Source organism: Corvus brachyrhynchos, unplaced genomic scaffold (assembly GCF_000691975.1).
Source record: "Corvus brachyrhynchos isolate BGI_N302 unplaced genomic scaffold, ASM69197v1 scaffold1, whole genome shotgun sequence".
Classification (NCBI taxonomy): domain Eukaryota; kingdom Metazoa; phylum Chordata; class Aves; order Passeriformes; family Corvidae; genus Corvus; species Corvus brachyrhynchos.
The window spans coordinates 12,298,853-12,314,079 of NW_008237222.1; the positions used below are offsets into that span (position 1 = coordinate 12,298,853).

Sequence of the window (15,227 nt, forward strand, 5' to 3'; positions counted from 1 at the left end):
GCAAAGGAAGGCAAGGAGACTGCATGATCAAAAGTTAAAAATGATAAAATAAGACAAAAATCTACATTACAAAGAAAACACTTTCACTTAGCTAAATGATTGCTATTTATAGATGGTTTATTGACCACAGACAGGCGCAGGGATATGTATGACGTGTAAAGACACCAGTCCAGACAATCCATGCCTGGAAGCCCCTGAAAAGCAACCAGCAAATAAAAGGTTGTATTCCCACCCTGCAGAGCCCTGGCAATGGATTTTGAGCTGCTTAACAGGTTGTTCAAGGGTGTAACCTTTTACTAATACTCCAACTGAGAAGCCCCAACGTAGGCATAAAACCAAAAATATACAGAATTGTGTGTAGCCTTGTAATTCTGGGCATAAATCCTAGTCAGTGCAAATATTTTCCACACCAGTTTAACCACATCATTCTGCACGAAGCAGCAGTGTTGTCAGTAGTAATATGGCACATACAAAGGCTTGTATGGGAAGACACGGCAAAAATTTTAATTAAGTATTTTTTCTCTTAAATCTTAAGATTTGAGTATGATAAACAGAAAAGCAGTTCAAATACAGTTTCATTTCTATGTTTCTATTAACAATTAGACCCGTCAAGCACCTTACGGATAATAAGAAATTTTTTTTTTTCATATTGCTTGCTTTCTGAAGTGTAATCAGGATGTGTTTTGTGATCCCCAGACCCTTTGGCAACAACTGCAAAAATAGCAGGGTGCTAATACTGCTAAGGCTAAGAGGCCAGAAAAATAAAAACACACATTTCAAATTATTTCAAATCCTCTATATTTTGAGCTTTTTTGTGACAAGTAATTAAACAGCCCTTTTTGTTCTGCTTAGTCTAAACTGTGAAGCAGGCACTCAGGTTATCTTTTCCAATTTTTCTCAACACCATGAGGACTAGCAAGCTTCTCTGCTTCAGGAAGAAAAACAGGCAAAACTTTCAAAATCTTGTGACTTCTGCAAGGGGGAACTGATTTATAAAGCCACCATAAACATAAGGGCTGCACTTAAATTTTGAGAATTAGTAGCAATTACTGTAAGCAGCCCTGACCTTCATCAGCACCTGAAGTTCAGTTCAAGGAACACCAGTGTCAACTTCTTGACTTTCTATCAGCAAAAAATGCTGGTCTTGAAGACCTCTCCAAGACAGGTGGAGAGAGTTGGGGCTGTTCAGCCTGAATAGAGGAGGCTCTGGAAAGACCTTATTGCTCACTTTTTATACATAATGAGGGCTTTTAAGAAAGACAGAGAGGTTTTTTATCAGGGCATATTGACAGGTTACAGTTTTAAACTATAGGAGAGTAGATTTAGACTACGTAAGATGTAAGGAAGAAATTCTTCACTCTGAAGGTGGTGAGGCACTGGCACAGGTGGCCCAGTGAAGTTGTGGACGTCCCACCCCTAGAACTGTCCAAGGCCAGGTTGGGTAGGGCTTTGAGCAACATGGTCTAGTGCAAGGTGTCTGCCTATGACACAGGGGCTGGACTAGATGATCTTTAAAGGTCCCCAACCATTCTAAGGCTGGAGCTCCCTCCCGAAACAGGTATCTCCTGCAAAGGCCGTGGTTCACCACCAGCACAAAGCCCACTTCTCTGGCATGCTCGTCCTGTGGTTCTCATTAAGAGTCCATTAGTAAAGCACAGGCAGAGGAGACTGATTTGATAGTCCCATAAATGACTCAGATGCTGCACTCAGTCTCAATGAGCATGAAATACCACTGCAGCCATGCACAGAACCACTGACTCTGAAGTGTATTTCTACATGCAGTTCACCAAAGGCCTCGGTTTTGGACAGCACTTCAAAACATACTCTCCCAACTTACCCAAGAGACTCGGGGAAACAGTAACTGACTTGCCCACAGTTTGTGATGATTGTTTACCTCGGCTGTCCTCAAATATGACCATGCACTTCTGAATAAATTGACAAATTTCACAATGTTATTTGACCAGCTATCTTTTTCATATTTTTGGCCCAACTTGAAGAGGTGGGAGAATAATCCCAGAGGTCTGTAACATGTTTTCCAACTGCACTCTAAGTTGGACTTCATTATTTCCCTTTCAGTTGCAGTAAGTGTTTCTCACAAAAACACACTACTTCACACCTAATATGGTACTATTCTTTCTCCATTCTTTTTCTTCCTCTTTCCTCACATAGTTTCCTGGTTTTTGTTCCCCCTTTAAGAAGCACATTGTACCTACAATATAATGCATCTGAAAATAATAATCACTCCTCTGTCTTTCCCCCCATGAGAGATGACTTTTCAAATAAGACTTAACTAATTTTTTTTTCTTAGTAAACCAGCTACTCCAATATGTAAAAAGGGAAAACCCACACAGCTGACAGGTATTTGGTTTTTACAATGCTCTGTCTCTTTTAAAATACATTAAAATTAAATGTTGAAATATTAAGCAAATTTTTTCCCAATAGATATCAAGGTCTGTTTCCTAAATGAATCTAACCACCACCCCAATTTTTAAGAGAATTATTAGTTACGTATAAAGTGTATGAAAGGAGAGACACCACATGTCACCATGTACTGCTCTAAGAGCATGAAAGTCCTCACCAGCTTTTTCAGATGAAAAGTCTCAGGCAAGGAGTGCTAACCAGGAGCAAGTTTGGGCAGGGGGAGCCACAAGCACAGATGAGGAGTGTAACTGATGGTGCTTATACAGTGGCAGCACCACCAATTGGAAGGGAAGGAACCTTCTGGCATCCATGTAGGGGCTGCAGGGGAAAACATTTCCAAGTGAGGACATGGCGCCAAATTTAAAATGTATGGCACAGCACCTTGCCTAAAATCACTCCTGCAAGAGCAATGAGCAGGCTTTATTCTCTTGTTCTCTTTACCCCAAAATAGCATACTCACTCAGTACTTCTTTCTTCCTACATCCAAACCTGATGACTTCTCAATATGCCTACTGAGGAAAAAAAAAGAACAGAAAACATGGACTGCTTTTTTTTTTTTTTCAGAGGCCAACCTTTCCCTTTTTGAAAAGGAAGGAACCATGAAAAAGAAAATCAAAGCTAATACAGGCACTTTCTGCATGATCCACTGTATCAAGTGTTCCCAGGCTCGCTTTTACAGGGCTTGCAACGTCCTAGATCCCTCATTCTCAAATCCCTTTTAACGACAAGTAACATTAATTTATGACGCTATCCCCCTTTTAGAGATAAAATTGAGACCTAGTTTATTTCCCTTCTGATGTGCAATAAAACAGAATATGAAAGTAAACTTCCAGGACTGACATAAATAACGTGGGCATCAACATCCAAGCTCTTCCTCTTTGCCATTCAAAGCGAGAGTGTTTAGTGTCACTTGCATTTAAGTCCCAGTCAGTTTACAATGAGAAAAACATCTAACCCAGCATCACTTCTCTAAAGAACTGAAAGTATGCTGTGAAGATGTTGGAATAAAGACTTTTTGGGAGTAATTTTTACTGAAAAAAGAAACATTTGGACATCACCATTCAAAAATGTGAAGTTGTGGATTAAAGAATGGATTTAATGCAAAAAGGTTCTGGAAGAAAGTTTTCTGAAAGGATGCTGGAAAGTAACAGAGAGAGTCAAAGACAAGTAGTCTGCTCTGTGAAAGGAAGATAAGCCATTTCTAGGCTACACCATCTCTTTCAAAGATGAAGTACAGTACAGTTACACTGTACCAGCTGATTCTCAGCTTCTGACTTACCCTGTTATCCAGAGCAAAGCTTTTACAGTATGCTGGATCCAGCCTGTTTCCTATGATCTCTCCACAAATAATTCCATCAGATGAGATTACCCGCCAAAAGTCTAGCTGACTAGCCATTATCAGCTCATATTTCTCCAGATGTTTTGTGATCTCATCCTTTCTTAATGTCTCTAGCATCTTGCCTACCACCAAGGTCAGATTTATTGGTTGACAATTTCCTGGTTCCTCCCCAGTCCCCTTTTCCCAGAACAGGACAAGCAAAATGAAAGCAACCAAGAGCTAGAATTGCAAAACTATTGCCCATTGTGTTGAAAAAGAGACACACAAGGAAAACCACAAACTGACACAGCTTATCTTTTGTTTCCAACAAGAAGAGCAACAGATTTCCCTATAAACCCAACCCTTCAGCTCTAGAAACAGCATCAGCTTTTTTCCCTCTGTCAAATTTCCCCACTCCATTTTTTGTTCAGCCCCCTATCTTGTTTCTTACCTTTGCATTCCCCCCAGCTTTTCCTCTGAAGCAGCTGTGCCCTCTATAGCTGGCATCTTCAGAGTTCAGATGGCTCTTAGGATCCTTTGCATCAAGTGCCACAGCCAGCCTTTGAAATACCATGAAAGCCAGACGATCCTTGAACTAATCTGAACCTCAAAGGTTCTTACTACACATGTCATCAAGACAGTGCATCACTACATCCCAGTGACAGACAGAAGCCAAGTAAGAACAAAAAAACACCCCAAAATAAACCACACACACACATACAGAAAAAGAGGTAGGGAACATGGTGAGAACAGAAAAGAGAGAAGAAAGAAGAGGTGAAGAAAAACAGCAACACCAAAGACCCCCTGATTTAAAAATATATCTGGTCATATCTTGTAAAATCATCTTTTGATTCACACCAGCAGAATACTGAAAGTATGAACCTGTGCTCAAAATAACAAAGCTAAAGTTCACCATCTGTGCTATTCTGCTAGAGAAAGTTAAAAGAGCAACAATCAGCATTTTAGTTCTGGTTTGTATTTTACATATGGATCTTGCACCCATTTTATGCAGTGAAGCTATAGAAGACAAATCACAACGGGCCACTTGTTATTTATTAGGTCATCTGTATCACTCCATTCATTACAGAAATAATTCTTTAACCAAAAGAGAAAAAAAGTATTAGATCCAGAAGTAGAGTAAGTGTCTTATGTATTATTTTTCATTTAAGGGCCTCTATTAGTTTTGGTCAGCTTGTAAGCAACAGACTCTATCAGTCAAATAGTTTTACTTGCCTGAAGTCCACAAAAACTGGCATTTAGAGGACATGTTCTGGTTCTCATGGTTAAAATTACTATGTGGTGTTAATATACTATTTAAAAACAAAATAGCTCTGCATTTCCTGCTAAATATTAATAGATGAATACACAGGTCTCTCCAGCTCCTTATAATTGCTTCTAATTTCTCAGACTGAGAAAACAAGATTTTTCTATTTCCTTTTTCAAATGTCAGTATATGTTCTTCCCTCCCCCTTTTTCCCTGCCTCCAAAAGACTCCTTTTTTTCATACAAGTTTATGCCCTAGTAAGAAAACCGGACATACTAGGGAGGACAGAGATGACAGAGCATCAAAATGCACAATCCCCTCTTTGTTAGCCATGAAGAAAGACTTAAAAAAAAAAAAAAAAAAAAACAGGATGAAGACTGGAAACAATAGAAGGACCTTTATAAACAGGGACCAGAGCAGAAAGATGCAAGAAGTCCAACGAGATCTTTAAAATGGATCAGTAAAGCAAGTAAAATACACTTGGGCACACCTCTGTTATCCAAAAAGTTCCCCACACACAACCAAAATTAAGGATCCTCATGACATACATTCAGAAAACCTATAATCTCAGAGGTCAACAAGCAGTAATTTGGGCAGATAATTTTCTCCTTCTCCCCTCATATTCAATCACAATTATAGCACCTCTGCATCAAACCATTTCCCCCATCCCTTCCCACTAAACAAAACCTTCAGCATCACACAACCAGGGACTGCATACCCTGGATGTACACACACAAACACACCAACCCCAAGCCTGAGCTCCTTCACAACTCCTCCACCTGTGTGTTGGAACAGTTCAGCCATGCACTTATCCGAAGAGTGGTCACAAGCTACTGTCTTCACACAAGAGTCTATCCTCACTGGGATTTGAGTAACAGCACCAAGCCCTGCCAATGGGGAAAGGGATGGGGAGGGGAAAGTTCATTCGTGAATTCTTCTATTTCTGCCTGGTTGAGGTTAGACATGTCACAGACACGACTGGCCCCTGCACAAACAAACATCTGCACTACTGGAAGTAGAGCTTCCTTTAGTGACTGACTTAGAGAACTGTCAAGAGCTCTCGGTCAGGCAGCAATGCTTAATTTCATTTCTCCATTTCTATTTTTAATCTTGGAAACAAAAACATAAATGTAAAGCATGCTGACAGAAGAAAACAGCCCTACGGTTCTAGAAAGCCATGCTACTTCCCTGCCAGGCCGAAACACCTGCTCCTGCTAATGATGGCTTTATGCTTACTTACACCTGCCATCCAGAAGGGCTCCAGAGCACTTTGCAGCCTGATTTACACATACGCAAATCATTAAAACCACCAAAATTAAGCCACTGCTGGGGTGAGATGTAACAACTGCTTAACTGCACACAGCCATACTGTTCAACTGCTCAGGACAGGAACTAAGAGACACCAAAGCCAAGGCGAACGTTAGGTTGAGAGAATATCATTGTCCAGTCTGGATTTTGGCCAGTCACTACCTAAAATATTTACATATGGAAAGCCCTAGGATCTTTAAAGAACATATGCAGTGCAACCTTTGGTTTTATAAATGATCTGAAAGAAAAACTATATATATGTATATACACACGTATGTTTCCTATATCTGAGATCCCCCCCTTTAGCAGTCCCTCCCTGCACTAATTATTGTTTATGGCTTGACTTCAGAAGCTCACCATATCAGACATCAGTTTTGGAAACATCCTGTGGTTGAAGCACTTAAACTAGCAGAGCCAGCAAACTGATAGTGTCTGGAAATAAATGTAGATTATCAAAAAAAAAAAAAAGATGCTTAACAAAACACATGCACACACAGACTGGGTAAGTTATCCCCCACCAAAGACAGAGCCAAAATAGCTGAATTTGTCAAACTATCCCTAAACAGCCAAAAAAACCAAGAGAGTCCCAGAGCTGACACATTGGCGGGCTGAAGAGAAGATAGAGCATTGCTTTCTAAAAACCTCCTCACAAGGACAACACTGAATTAACAATTACAAAGTCAATGGAGTGGAATGAAATAGGTGTCACCACACATACCAAGAGGGCAAAAACGCACTGGGAAACAGGTTAAAAAGATTAGGAAACCTGGCATCCAAAAAATGCCAAGATATGTTTAACAGTTTCGGAGTTTGGGCACAAATTTGCAGCATCAAATATGTGGAACATGCAGAGCAACATTTTGAAAATGGAAATGTGTTCAGCACATCATCTCATCATAATATTATCAGCAAACCATCTGAGATAATCATCTGTTTCTCTAAGGCAATTTTAAAACAACAAAAAATATCAGATCAGGAGATGTGGGCATCTTTTACTAAGACCTCCTCCAGAGGTCTCCTTACTTGAAAGCAGCTTTATTGTAATCCTAGAAACAACACAGATTCAGTTCCCAAAAGTAAACACAGACAAACCTGAAATACAACATGATTGTTTTAAAAGTTTCAGACACATGTGCCTCTGAATCATCCTGACAATGCCTTTTCCATACTGTTTAAAACAAATGTTTCTCCCTCATTTTTGTACAATGCTCCTCAAAATAAAAAAAAAAAAAATTAATTACACATAAGTGCAGGAAGAATTGCAACAACAAATGGTTAAAAACACTCAGCCTGAAAACACTGTTTATAACCAAAAAAACCTCTCTGATTTGCAGTTTCTAGATTCATAAATGGGAATGGGAAGTATAATTCTGTGTTTCTTTCTTCTATTTAATCCAAACACAGAATAGTTCTCAAATACTTTGTCAGAACAAGGCAGCCTGGATACAGCAGAATTACTGAATGAGCTATTTAAGCTAATGAGTGCAAAGGTGTTTCCAACTGAAACAAACCGGAACAAAAAACCCCCCACCCACAGCCCTAAAAGAAGTTGAACAAAATATTTGTACATCAAGCATCAATCTGCGAAACTACACTACATATCCAATTGTTAGAAATATACGCTTCCACCCTTTTAAAATACACACTATCAACATGTTTTCTAAATTCCTAGAAATTTCTTATTGTTGCTGAAGAACCACCAGCCTTTACCAAGGTTATGATAATGCATTTCAAATTTCTTCCATAAATAATTATGCTACACCTTTGCACCTTCAGGCAAGTTGTTGCAAACCCTCTAGAAAAATCCTGAGTCTGCAGAACCATGTAAGCTTCCCTATTGCTGGAGCACACAGATTCTGTTCTTGGTCCAAAAAAATGACGCTATCATGGAAAGTACCTAACACTTCTCTCTCCTTTCCAAGAAACAATAGTAGAATACAAAGAAACAGGTAAGTCAGGTACCGTATAGGATCCATGCTGTGGTGCTTGAAAATGAACACCTCCCCAAAAAAGAACAAGCCCACTGTTTTGGGAAGAAAACATGTAAGAAGGCAAAAAGCGTAACTGATACATTCGACTGTTTTTTCAGTTTTGCCACTCTGTCAAGAATAAAGACTTTTTATAAAAATCAACTGTCATTAGTGGTACAACTGAAATGCACAGAAGTGCACAAACTAAAGGCTGTTCTTCCTGTCCAGGACACTGGTACCCAGAGCAATTCAGACACAAACAGAATAGCACATTCTCTAGCAAGTCTCTGCAAGAGCACAGCATTGCTCAGAAAATACAGGCATATTTTTCACTCTTCAAAAATACTCATCTTAATTCTCCCTTCTAGCACAAAAAGGAAAGCTACAGACCTACATACAAACCAAAATTATTTACTACGGTTTATCCTCTAAGTAGCATCTCCTTCACTTGCTGCCTTTATCATCATTTTCAAAGCAGTTGACACCGGTTTTTGGTGAACACACGCACACACGCAAGAAAACCCCTTATACATGCATTTTCTGAAGCTTGAAAGAAAGTCAGGCACGCTCCCTATGTACTGTTTCCCACGAGGATGAACAGGAAAATAATGGATTATTTGAGGACATGCTGCTAAACACCATATTAGAGAGACACGGAGTCAATTTACTGTCCAGAAGGGAAGAGTCACTTACCTCGTTTGTGAAGCCAGCCTTCCTTCACTATCGCTACTTCATTCATAATGGCAGGAATGTCTCTTGAAAAACCAGTTTATGGAAAAAGATCACTCTGTTGAAATTCTTGAACTCCAGCAGAAGGCTCCACAAGAGGGACGAGAGTTTTTCCTCTGTTTTCCTCCTTCCCAGCTATTTCTAAAAGGATCAAAAGAAGAGTACACCATCATCTCAAAGCATGGCACAGATGTACAGCAAGGCATACAACACAGAGTAGCTTTCATTGCTGTGTTGTTGGTTTGGGATTTTTCTGGTTTTTTATTATTATTACAAATCTTAAACAAGGGCTTAGCTCTCCACAAGAGTTTTTCTATCTTGGCAGGTGTAGGTGCCAAAATACATGCTTCCTAAAGTCCTGCTCCTTCACTGAGTAGGCTGATCATGGGCAGACTCAGAACACTAACCGATGCAGTCTGAACTACAGGTGGATTCCAGACCTTACCTAACTAGACCTCCATCTCTGCAACACCACCTTGTTCTTTGCAACAATAAAAATTCTGAAATATCACAGAAACCAGTTTTCAATGTTTCCTGGTAAGGAAGACTTCCAGAACATCCCCTGGAAGGTTTCTTTACAGCCTGATAATAGTCTATTAACCAGCACACAGCATGTCTTAGATAAGCCTCTGACAGTAAACATTCCTATTCTGCTTCACGTTTTCCTACCTTCAGCATCATCCCCTTAGTCCCACTCAGATCTCCTTAACTCCCCAAAAAGTGTCTTCTCTACCTTTGATATTTCCAACTTTTACCTTTCTTAGAGATATACAAACAACCATAGATAAGCTCATGTACCTTTCTGTTATCCCAAATCAGCCCTTAAAGCACCCTGATCAATTTTACTGCTCTTCCTTAACTCCACTGCAGTTTGCTGCTGCCTTTCTCACTATGAAATATACCCAAGCACAACTTGGGATTTTTACCCCTCTGCTTTATGAGACAAAGTCCCTCTCTAAATGGCTCAAGATTGCAATTTCTTTTGAAAATGTGCCTTGCTCCTGGCTGACTACCACAGAAACATTCTGTGCATTTGTCTCCCTCACTGAATGTAATTTCTTCCCAAATGCATTAGCTTTTATTATTTTTCTAAATTGAATCTGATTATTTTTCTGCTTGTGGTACTAATAATCTCTGCTTTTCTTTAATTCTTCTGTGCTCTCCGAAGTGTCCATGCCGCCATTCAATTTGGTATTACTTGAGTGATCAAAAAACCTAATTGGTGACAAATTCCCAGCAGTAACCAACAAGTTTAATGAAACAAAACCCAGCAGCATTTGTGAAGTGCCACCAAAGAGCTGGCTTTTACTGGAGTCTCTCATCAACCACCAAGACATCCCATTCCCACCTAACAAATACATACCACCTCTGCATGCATTTGGCACATGTGCATCTATTATCTCTGAGCATGCAGGTGATAGCCATCCATCAGAAACTAGATTAAAAAGCAACTAATTCCCCATAACTCACTAAGACAGGACACTGGATGGAAGAAAACAGGTGGTCAAAATGATTCCAACCTAGAACTAAAATCTCAGCAGGGGCAGAGGGCTTTGTACCACACATCAGAGTGATCTGAAACAGGCAGTGTTCAAAGCACGAAGCTTAAATTTGAACAAGTTCCATTACTGCCAGCAGAATGGATGGAGAAAGGAGGTCATTCCCCTGATACTCTGCCTACAAACCTATACTGTTACTGTTCCTCAGCCTTTCCAGTTAACAGTTTATGTTGTAGACCTCCCCAGAAACAAGGTAAGTCTGGGGTTTTTTTCCAAATTACAAATCTGCTGATCTCACTAGTTAGAATTATCAGCTCCACGAAACAGATGTTTGCCTGAGGGAGGGAAGACACACAAAAAATTACATTGGAACAAGTGACATGTAAGAATTCCTAATTTCATAAATATGAGAACACCGTATGCTGCAGAATAGAGACCAGTAATCCACAGCTGCCAGAGATACCTTGGAACAAACTCCTTTAACTTCAGAGCAATTAGGATAGAACCTGACAAACATAGCAGGCTTTTTCCTTTCAAAATGGCATACATACACAACAGCCATGCAAGCTAGATTTGCTTGCTGATGTCAAGAGGAGACTACACCTCACTTAGAGGCTTGAGCAATTTGCAAAGTGTTGAACAAAACCCCCAAGATTATCACAGCTTGAGTATGGAAATGCAACACCCAGGTGTGAAAGTTAACACTTCTAACTTTGTGTCATACAGGGTGCAGGGAGTGTGCAATCCTACCTCTGCATCCTGAATTCAACCATTTAGAGGCACTGAGCAATCAATATTCTTTCCTATAACCACACATAAAAAAGGAAGCTACAAGACAAACTAAGCTGTAGAAAGGGCAATACTATTATTAAAAACATTAAAAAGCATGAAGGACTAGAATTCTCCAATCTACAGGTAACTTACTCCAGGTTTTCCTGGGTTAACACTTGCCAGGATTACCACTTGGCAGCCTCCTACTTGTCATCACCTAAACTGTCATCTAATAATCCAAATTTGAATGACAACAAGGCCAAAAAAAGCAGATCAACAAAGAAATCCAAAGTTCAGGGGAACTACTTTTTGTACTCTCTGTGGTGTCCAAGCAGCTTGGACTGCCTTTTCCCTACCATTTCTATCCAAGAAACATTTCCCACTTGCTATTGCAGCCATACTCTCAGGGATGTGTCTTTACCTGCCCACCTCCTTTCAGGGAAAAGGGATGGTGAAGGGGGTGGAGGGTTTTGCAAAGAAGCCATGGCACAACAAAGTGGGAAAACATTAAACATTTCCTGACACCAACCTGCAGCATGGGTCCCCACCTCAGTCCTTCAGTCAGCCATGTCAGAGCACTTACTTCACACGGAGAAATTTAAGCTATTTTTAATTTGCAATGTGAAGAGCAGGGGATCCCTTCTCACTGTCTAACAAGATGTCCATAGACATAGCTCTAACAGCAGCAAACCTGCTCAATCTAGTGTATTTTAAAACACACATTCAGGCTGTGCCTAATACATCTATTTTAGTAAGAGACATTACTGAAGACAGTGGCAGCAAGCAAGGGTAATTTCTCGGAATAGAAGAGCAAGTTAACTATAGGTCAGTGTACTACTGAAGATGTGTAAACCAGAAAAAGTTCCTTTTCCATAAAATCCTTAGAGGGAAAAAAAAAAAAAAAAAAAAAAAAAAGGAACGATTACAGTCCTCATTTATGGCCATCTAGGAATGGTTCCCAGTGAAGAGAGGGCATCTGAGGTAAGTATGACCTGGCTGCTCCAGTCTGTGTCTGTAAAGGACTGAATACTGTCAAAAGCTAAACAACTTGGTCTTTCTCTTAGCTTGTTTTTCAACACACATTTCTGTAATACTTTTTTTAACACTGAAATAGTCCTCACGCAGCTGAAGTGCTGTAAATCATGAATGGCATGACATCAGCATTGTATCATGGTGACAATGGTTTTGCGTACATATTAATTCCTTAAAGGTTATTAACTTCTTCATAAATAATGAGATAACTCACTTCCCTAGGCACTGCAGCAGCAAAACCTGCTTTAAGGAGTCACTCAAACCAACCATCCAACAGAAGGTGGAGCAGAACCGTCCTTTAAGTCGTGCTGGAGCTCCTTCTCTCGTTCTCTTCTATACATTATCCTCACCTTCTTTTTTCTCTAAGAAATTAGAAATATTAATCTGTACTTCCTGTCCTCTTTCCAATGCAAAGTTTCGTATTTGTTTCCACTCACACCCTAGAGCAGATCGGGAAGAAAAGGAAGTCTTCCGTAAGGCCGATGTTGAAACTTAAGCTTATGGGATGCAGAAGCACCTATGGTAATCACCTCATCTTGATGAGGGAGAGTAAGCAAGAGACTAAACGGAGAATCTGACCCACCAGCGTCAGTCCTGGCATGTCAGACTGTGTCCGGGCTGTACTCACTAGCCCAGATCAGAAAGCAGATTACAATGAAGCATTCCCCTGGGCTAACACTTTGCCCTGTCACACCACCAGTTACCAGTGCCCACTGTCCTGGTGTGGCACATTCCTGATTCTCCCAGGACACCCTGAGCCCAAATGTGCTGCACATCCTTACGTGTTCTCATCACACACAGCAGCAGGACCAGGCAAAACAGGATCCAGCAGCCCAAGTTTGCCTACTGTGGGCACATGACACTGTCATGAGAGCACATGAGGTACACAGGAACTGGACTGGGCCAGGGTGGTGCATTCGGGCCCATTACATGGGATACCATGAGCAACCTACAGTCTCTTCCCGGTGCAAGCTCCCAGCTGACAGCCAACTGCACCTAAACAGCAGAGACACAAAAAAGTTGGGATCCAGCCAACGTTTCAAGTGGAGCTACAGACAGATGTTCCCACCAGGCTTTGACCAGTGAAGTACATCTCCTGCGTTACGCAAATCCTGCCCTGGGTGCTTCATAGGAGCAGCAGTGATTCCAGCGTGCTCAAGGCCCTCTGAGCCTGCAGCAGCTTCGCACCATGACCCAGTTACCAAATCTGGGCAGACAGCTTTCAAGGAAGCTTAGAAGGACCAGGTTGTTCCACCATCTTAACTTCCCTCACAAAAAGGCCTTGTGGGCCATGACTTAGGTGTGGTCACCAGTATTTGCTACTATGTGCTGTGTGTCGAATGACACCACATCTAAACTGGAATTTCATGCCATTTCAAGTGCAGCTGATCACAAGGTTCACAAAGGTTTCTCAGATACTAAGTTATGAGGAAAACGGTAACTGGAAAACAAATCTCTACAGCCACATCCTCCCCCCTTTTTTTTTTCCCAATCTGTTAACCTAATCTGGGTTTACAAAACGGTAATTTGAAATATTTGTGCTCTCATGCCTTTGCTGATCAATAGACAGGAGGTTAATGCTGTTCATGTTACGACATCCAACTGTCCATGCTGCAAACACAACAACAACTTGATAGGACAAACTCAGCTACCTATTTCAAAACTGAGTATGGCAGAAAAGCAACTTCTTCATACCCCCACCTCCAACCCAGACAAAATCCTCTTTATGTTCCCAAACAAGAACAAGTCCTTTTACAGTTTATGCTCATATAATTTAAGAACTGTGCTGCTCGGAACCTCAGTACCAACCTGAGATGTTTTTAATCAAATTACATTTTACAGTATTTGTAACAGAAGTTTTGTTCTGTCCCCAAAGAAATCAAGTCAGTTGTGAAACTATTTAATTGTTAATGTAATCACATCACTTATTTTTGTAAGACTGTAAGTGAATACTGGAGCTAAAAGTGACTTGTGGACACTGAATCAATTCTTAAATTTGATTTACCACTGCTGCACACCAAAAACAGTTCTATAAACACCACACACAACACAAACCCTCCTATTTAAAAAAATCCAAGGTAGTTCCAGTGTCTTAAATCTGCTAACTCAGACAAATGTTGTGGCTGTCACCATGAAATTAACTACTACATGAAAGTAATTACTAGTCATGCAGTATGTCAAGTTTATTTACCTGCAAACAAATATTCTTCAGCATTAAGTGTTAGTATCTCCCTTTTATAACTGTATTTTGAAATGTACATCCCTCCTGTGCTATAAATAAAACAAACAAGCGCAAATCATGGATTTGCTTCTTACATGATAGACGTGGTAGGAAAACAAAGCAAAACAGTTAAATATTTCCCACAGGGGTGGCTGGGAGGGGGGACATACCACCCATAAGCTGCAAGCTGTATCTGCATCAGTAGCAGTCCTATCAGTAAAATATGTTGAAAGTACCAGAACGTTTATATGCTTGATTATGTGTTTCACAAAGAAACAGACACAAGTCCTACAAGTCTCTAAGAACATTTCGGCAACTGCAGAATTTCACCTGGGGGGGCGGGGGTGGCATCTGCAGGCAGCTCCCTACACCTCTGCTAAACACGACTGCAAAAAAAAAAAAAAATCAAGTCCACAAGCGCTGCACAGCCACCTACACACGCCAAATGCCCACGGAGAGAATCACACCCCCGTCGGCAAACACTCAGTGGTCCGCAAAGCGGAGCTGGGCTAACAACGCGGCCGCACAAGACAAGGGGAGAAAATGGGGGCGGGGGAGGTGGGAAAAATGGGGGGCCCTTGGCTATTTTGTTCGCCGCTGTTTCAGAAATATCACGAACCACCCCCCAGCCGCCCCCAACGCCGTTTTCCGGGGGGATGCTTGCGCAGGGGCCGGGGCTTTTGCATTTAGGTTG

At 40.8% G+C, this 15,227-nt stretch overlaps 1 protein-coding gene across 1 annotated transcript in view; it reads right to left on the reverse strand.

Moving 5' to 3' along the window:
- The window catches only part of AKT1 (AKT serine/threonine kinase 1), a 72,042-nt gene extending 62,891 nt beyond the window's left edge, over positions 1-9,151 (reverse strand). The window contains exon 1 of the mRNA XM_008629798.2: positions 8,975-9,151. Within this exon, the coding sequence (XP_008628020.1) occupies positions 8,975-9,020 (46 nt within the window). The 5' untranslated portion in view covers positions 9,021-9,151. The remainder of the gene's footprint in view (positions 1-8,974) is intronic.
- Between the last annotated feature and the right edge of the window lie 6,076 nt (positions 9,152-15,227).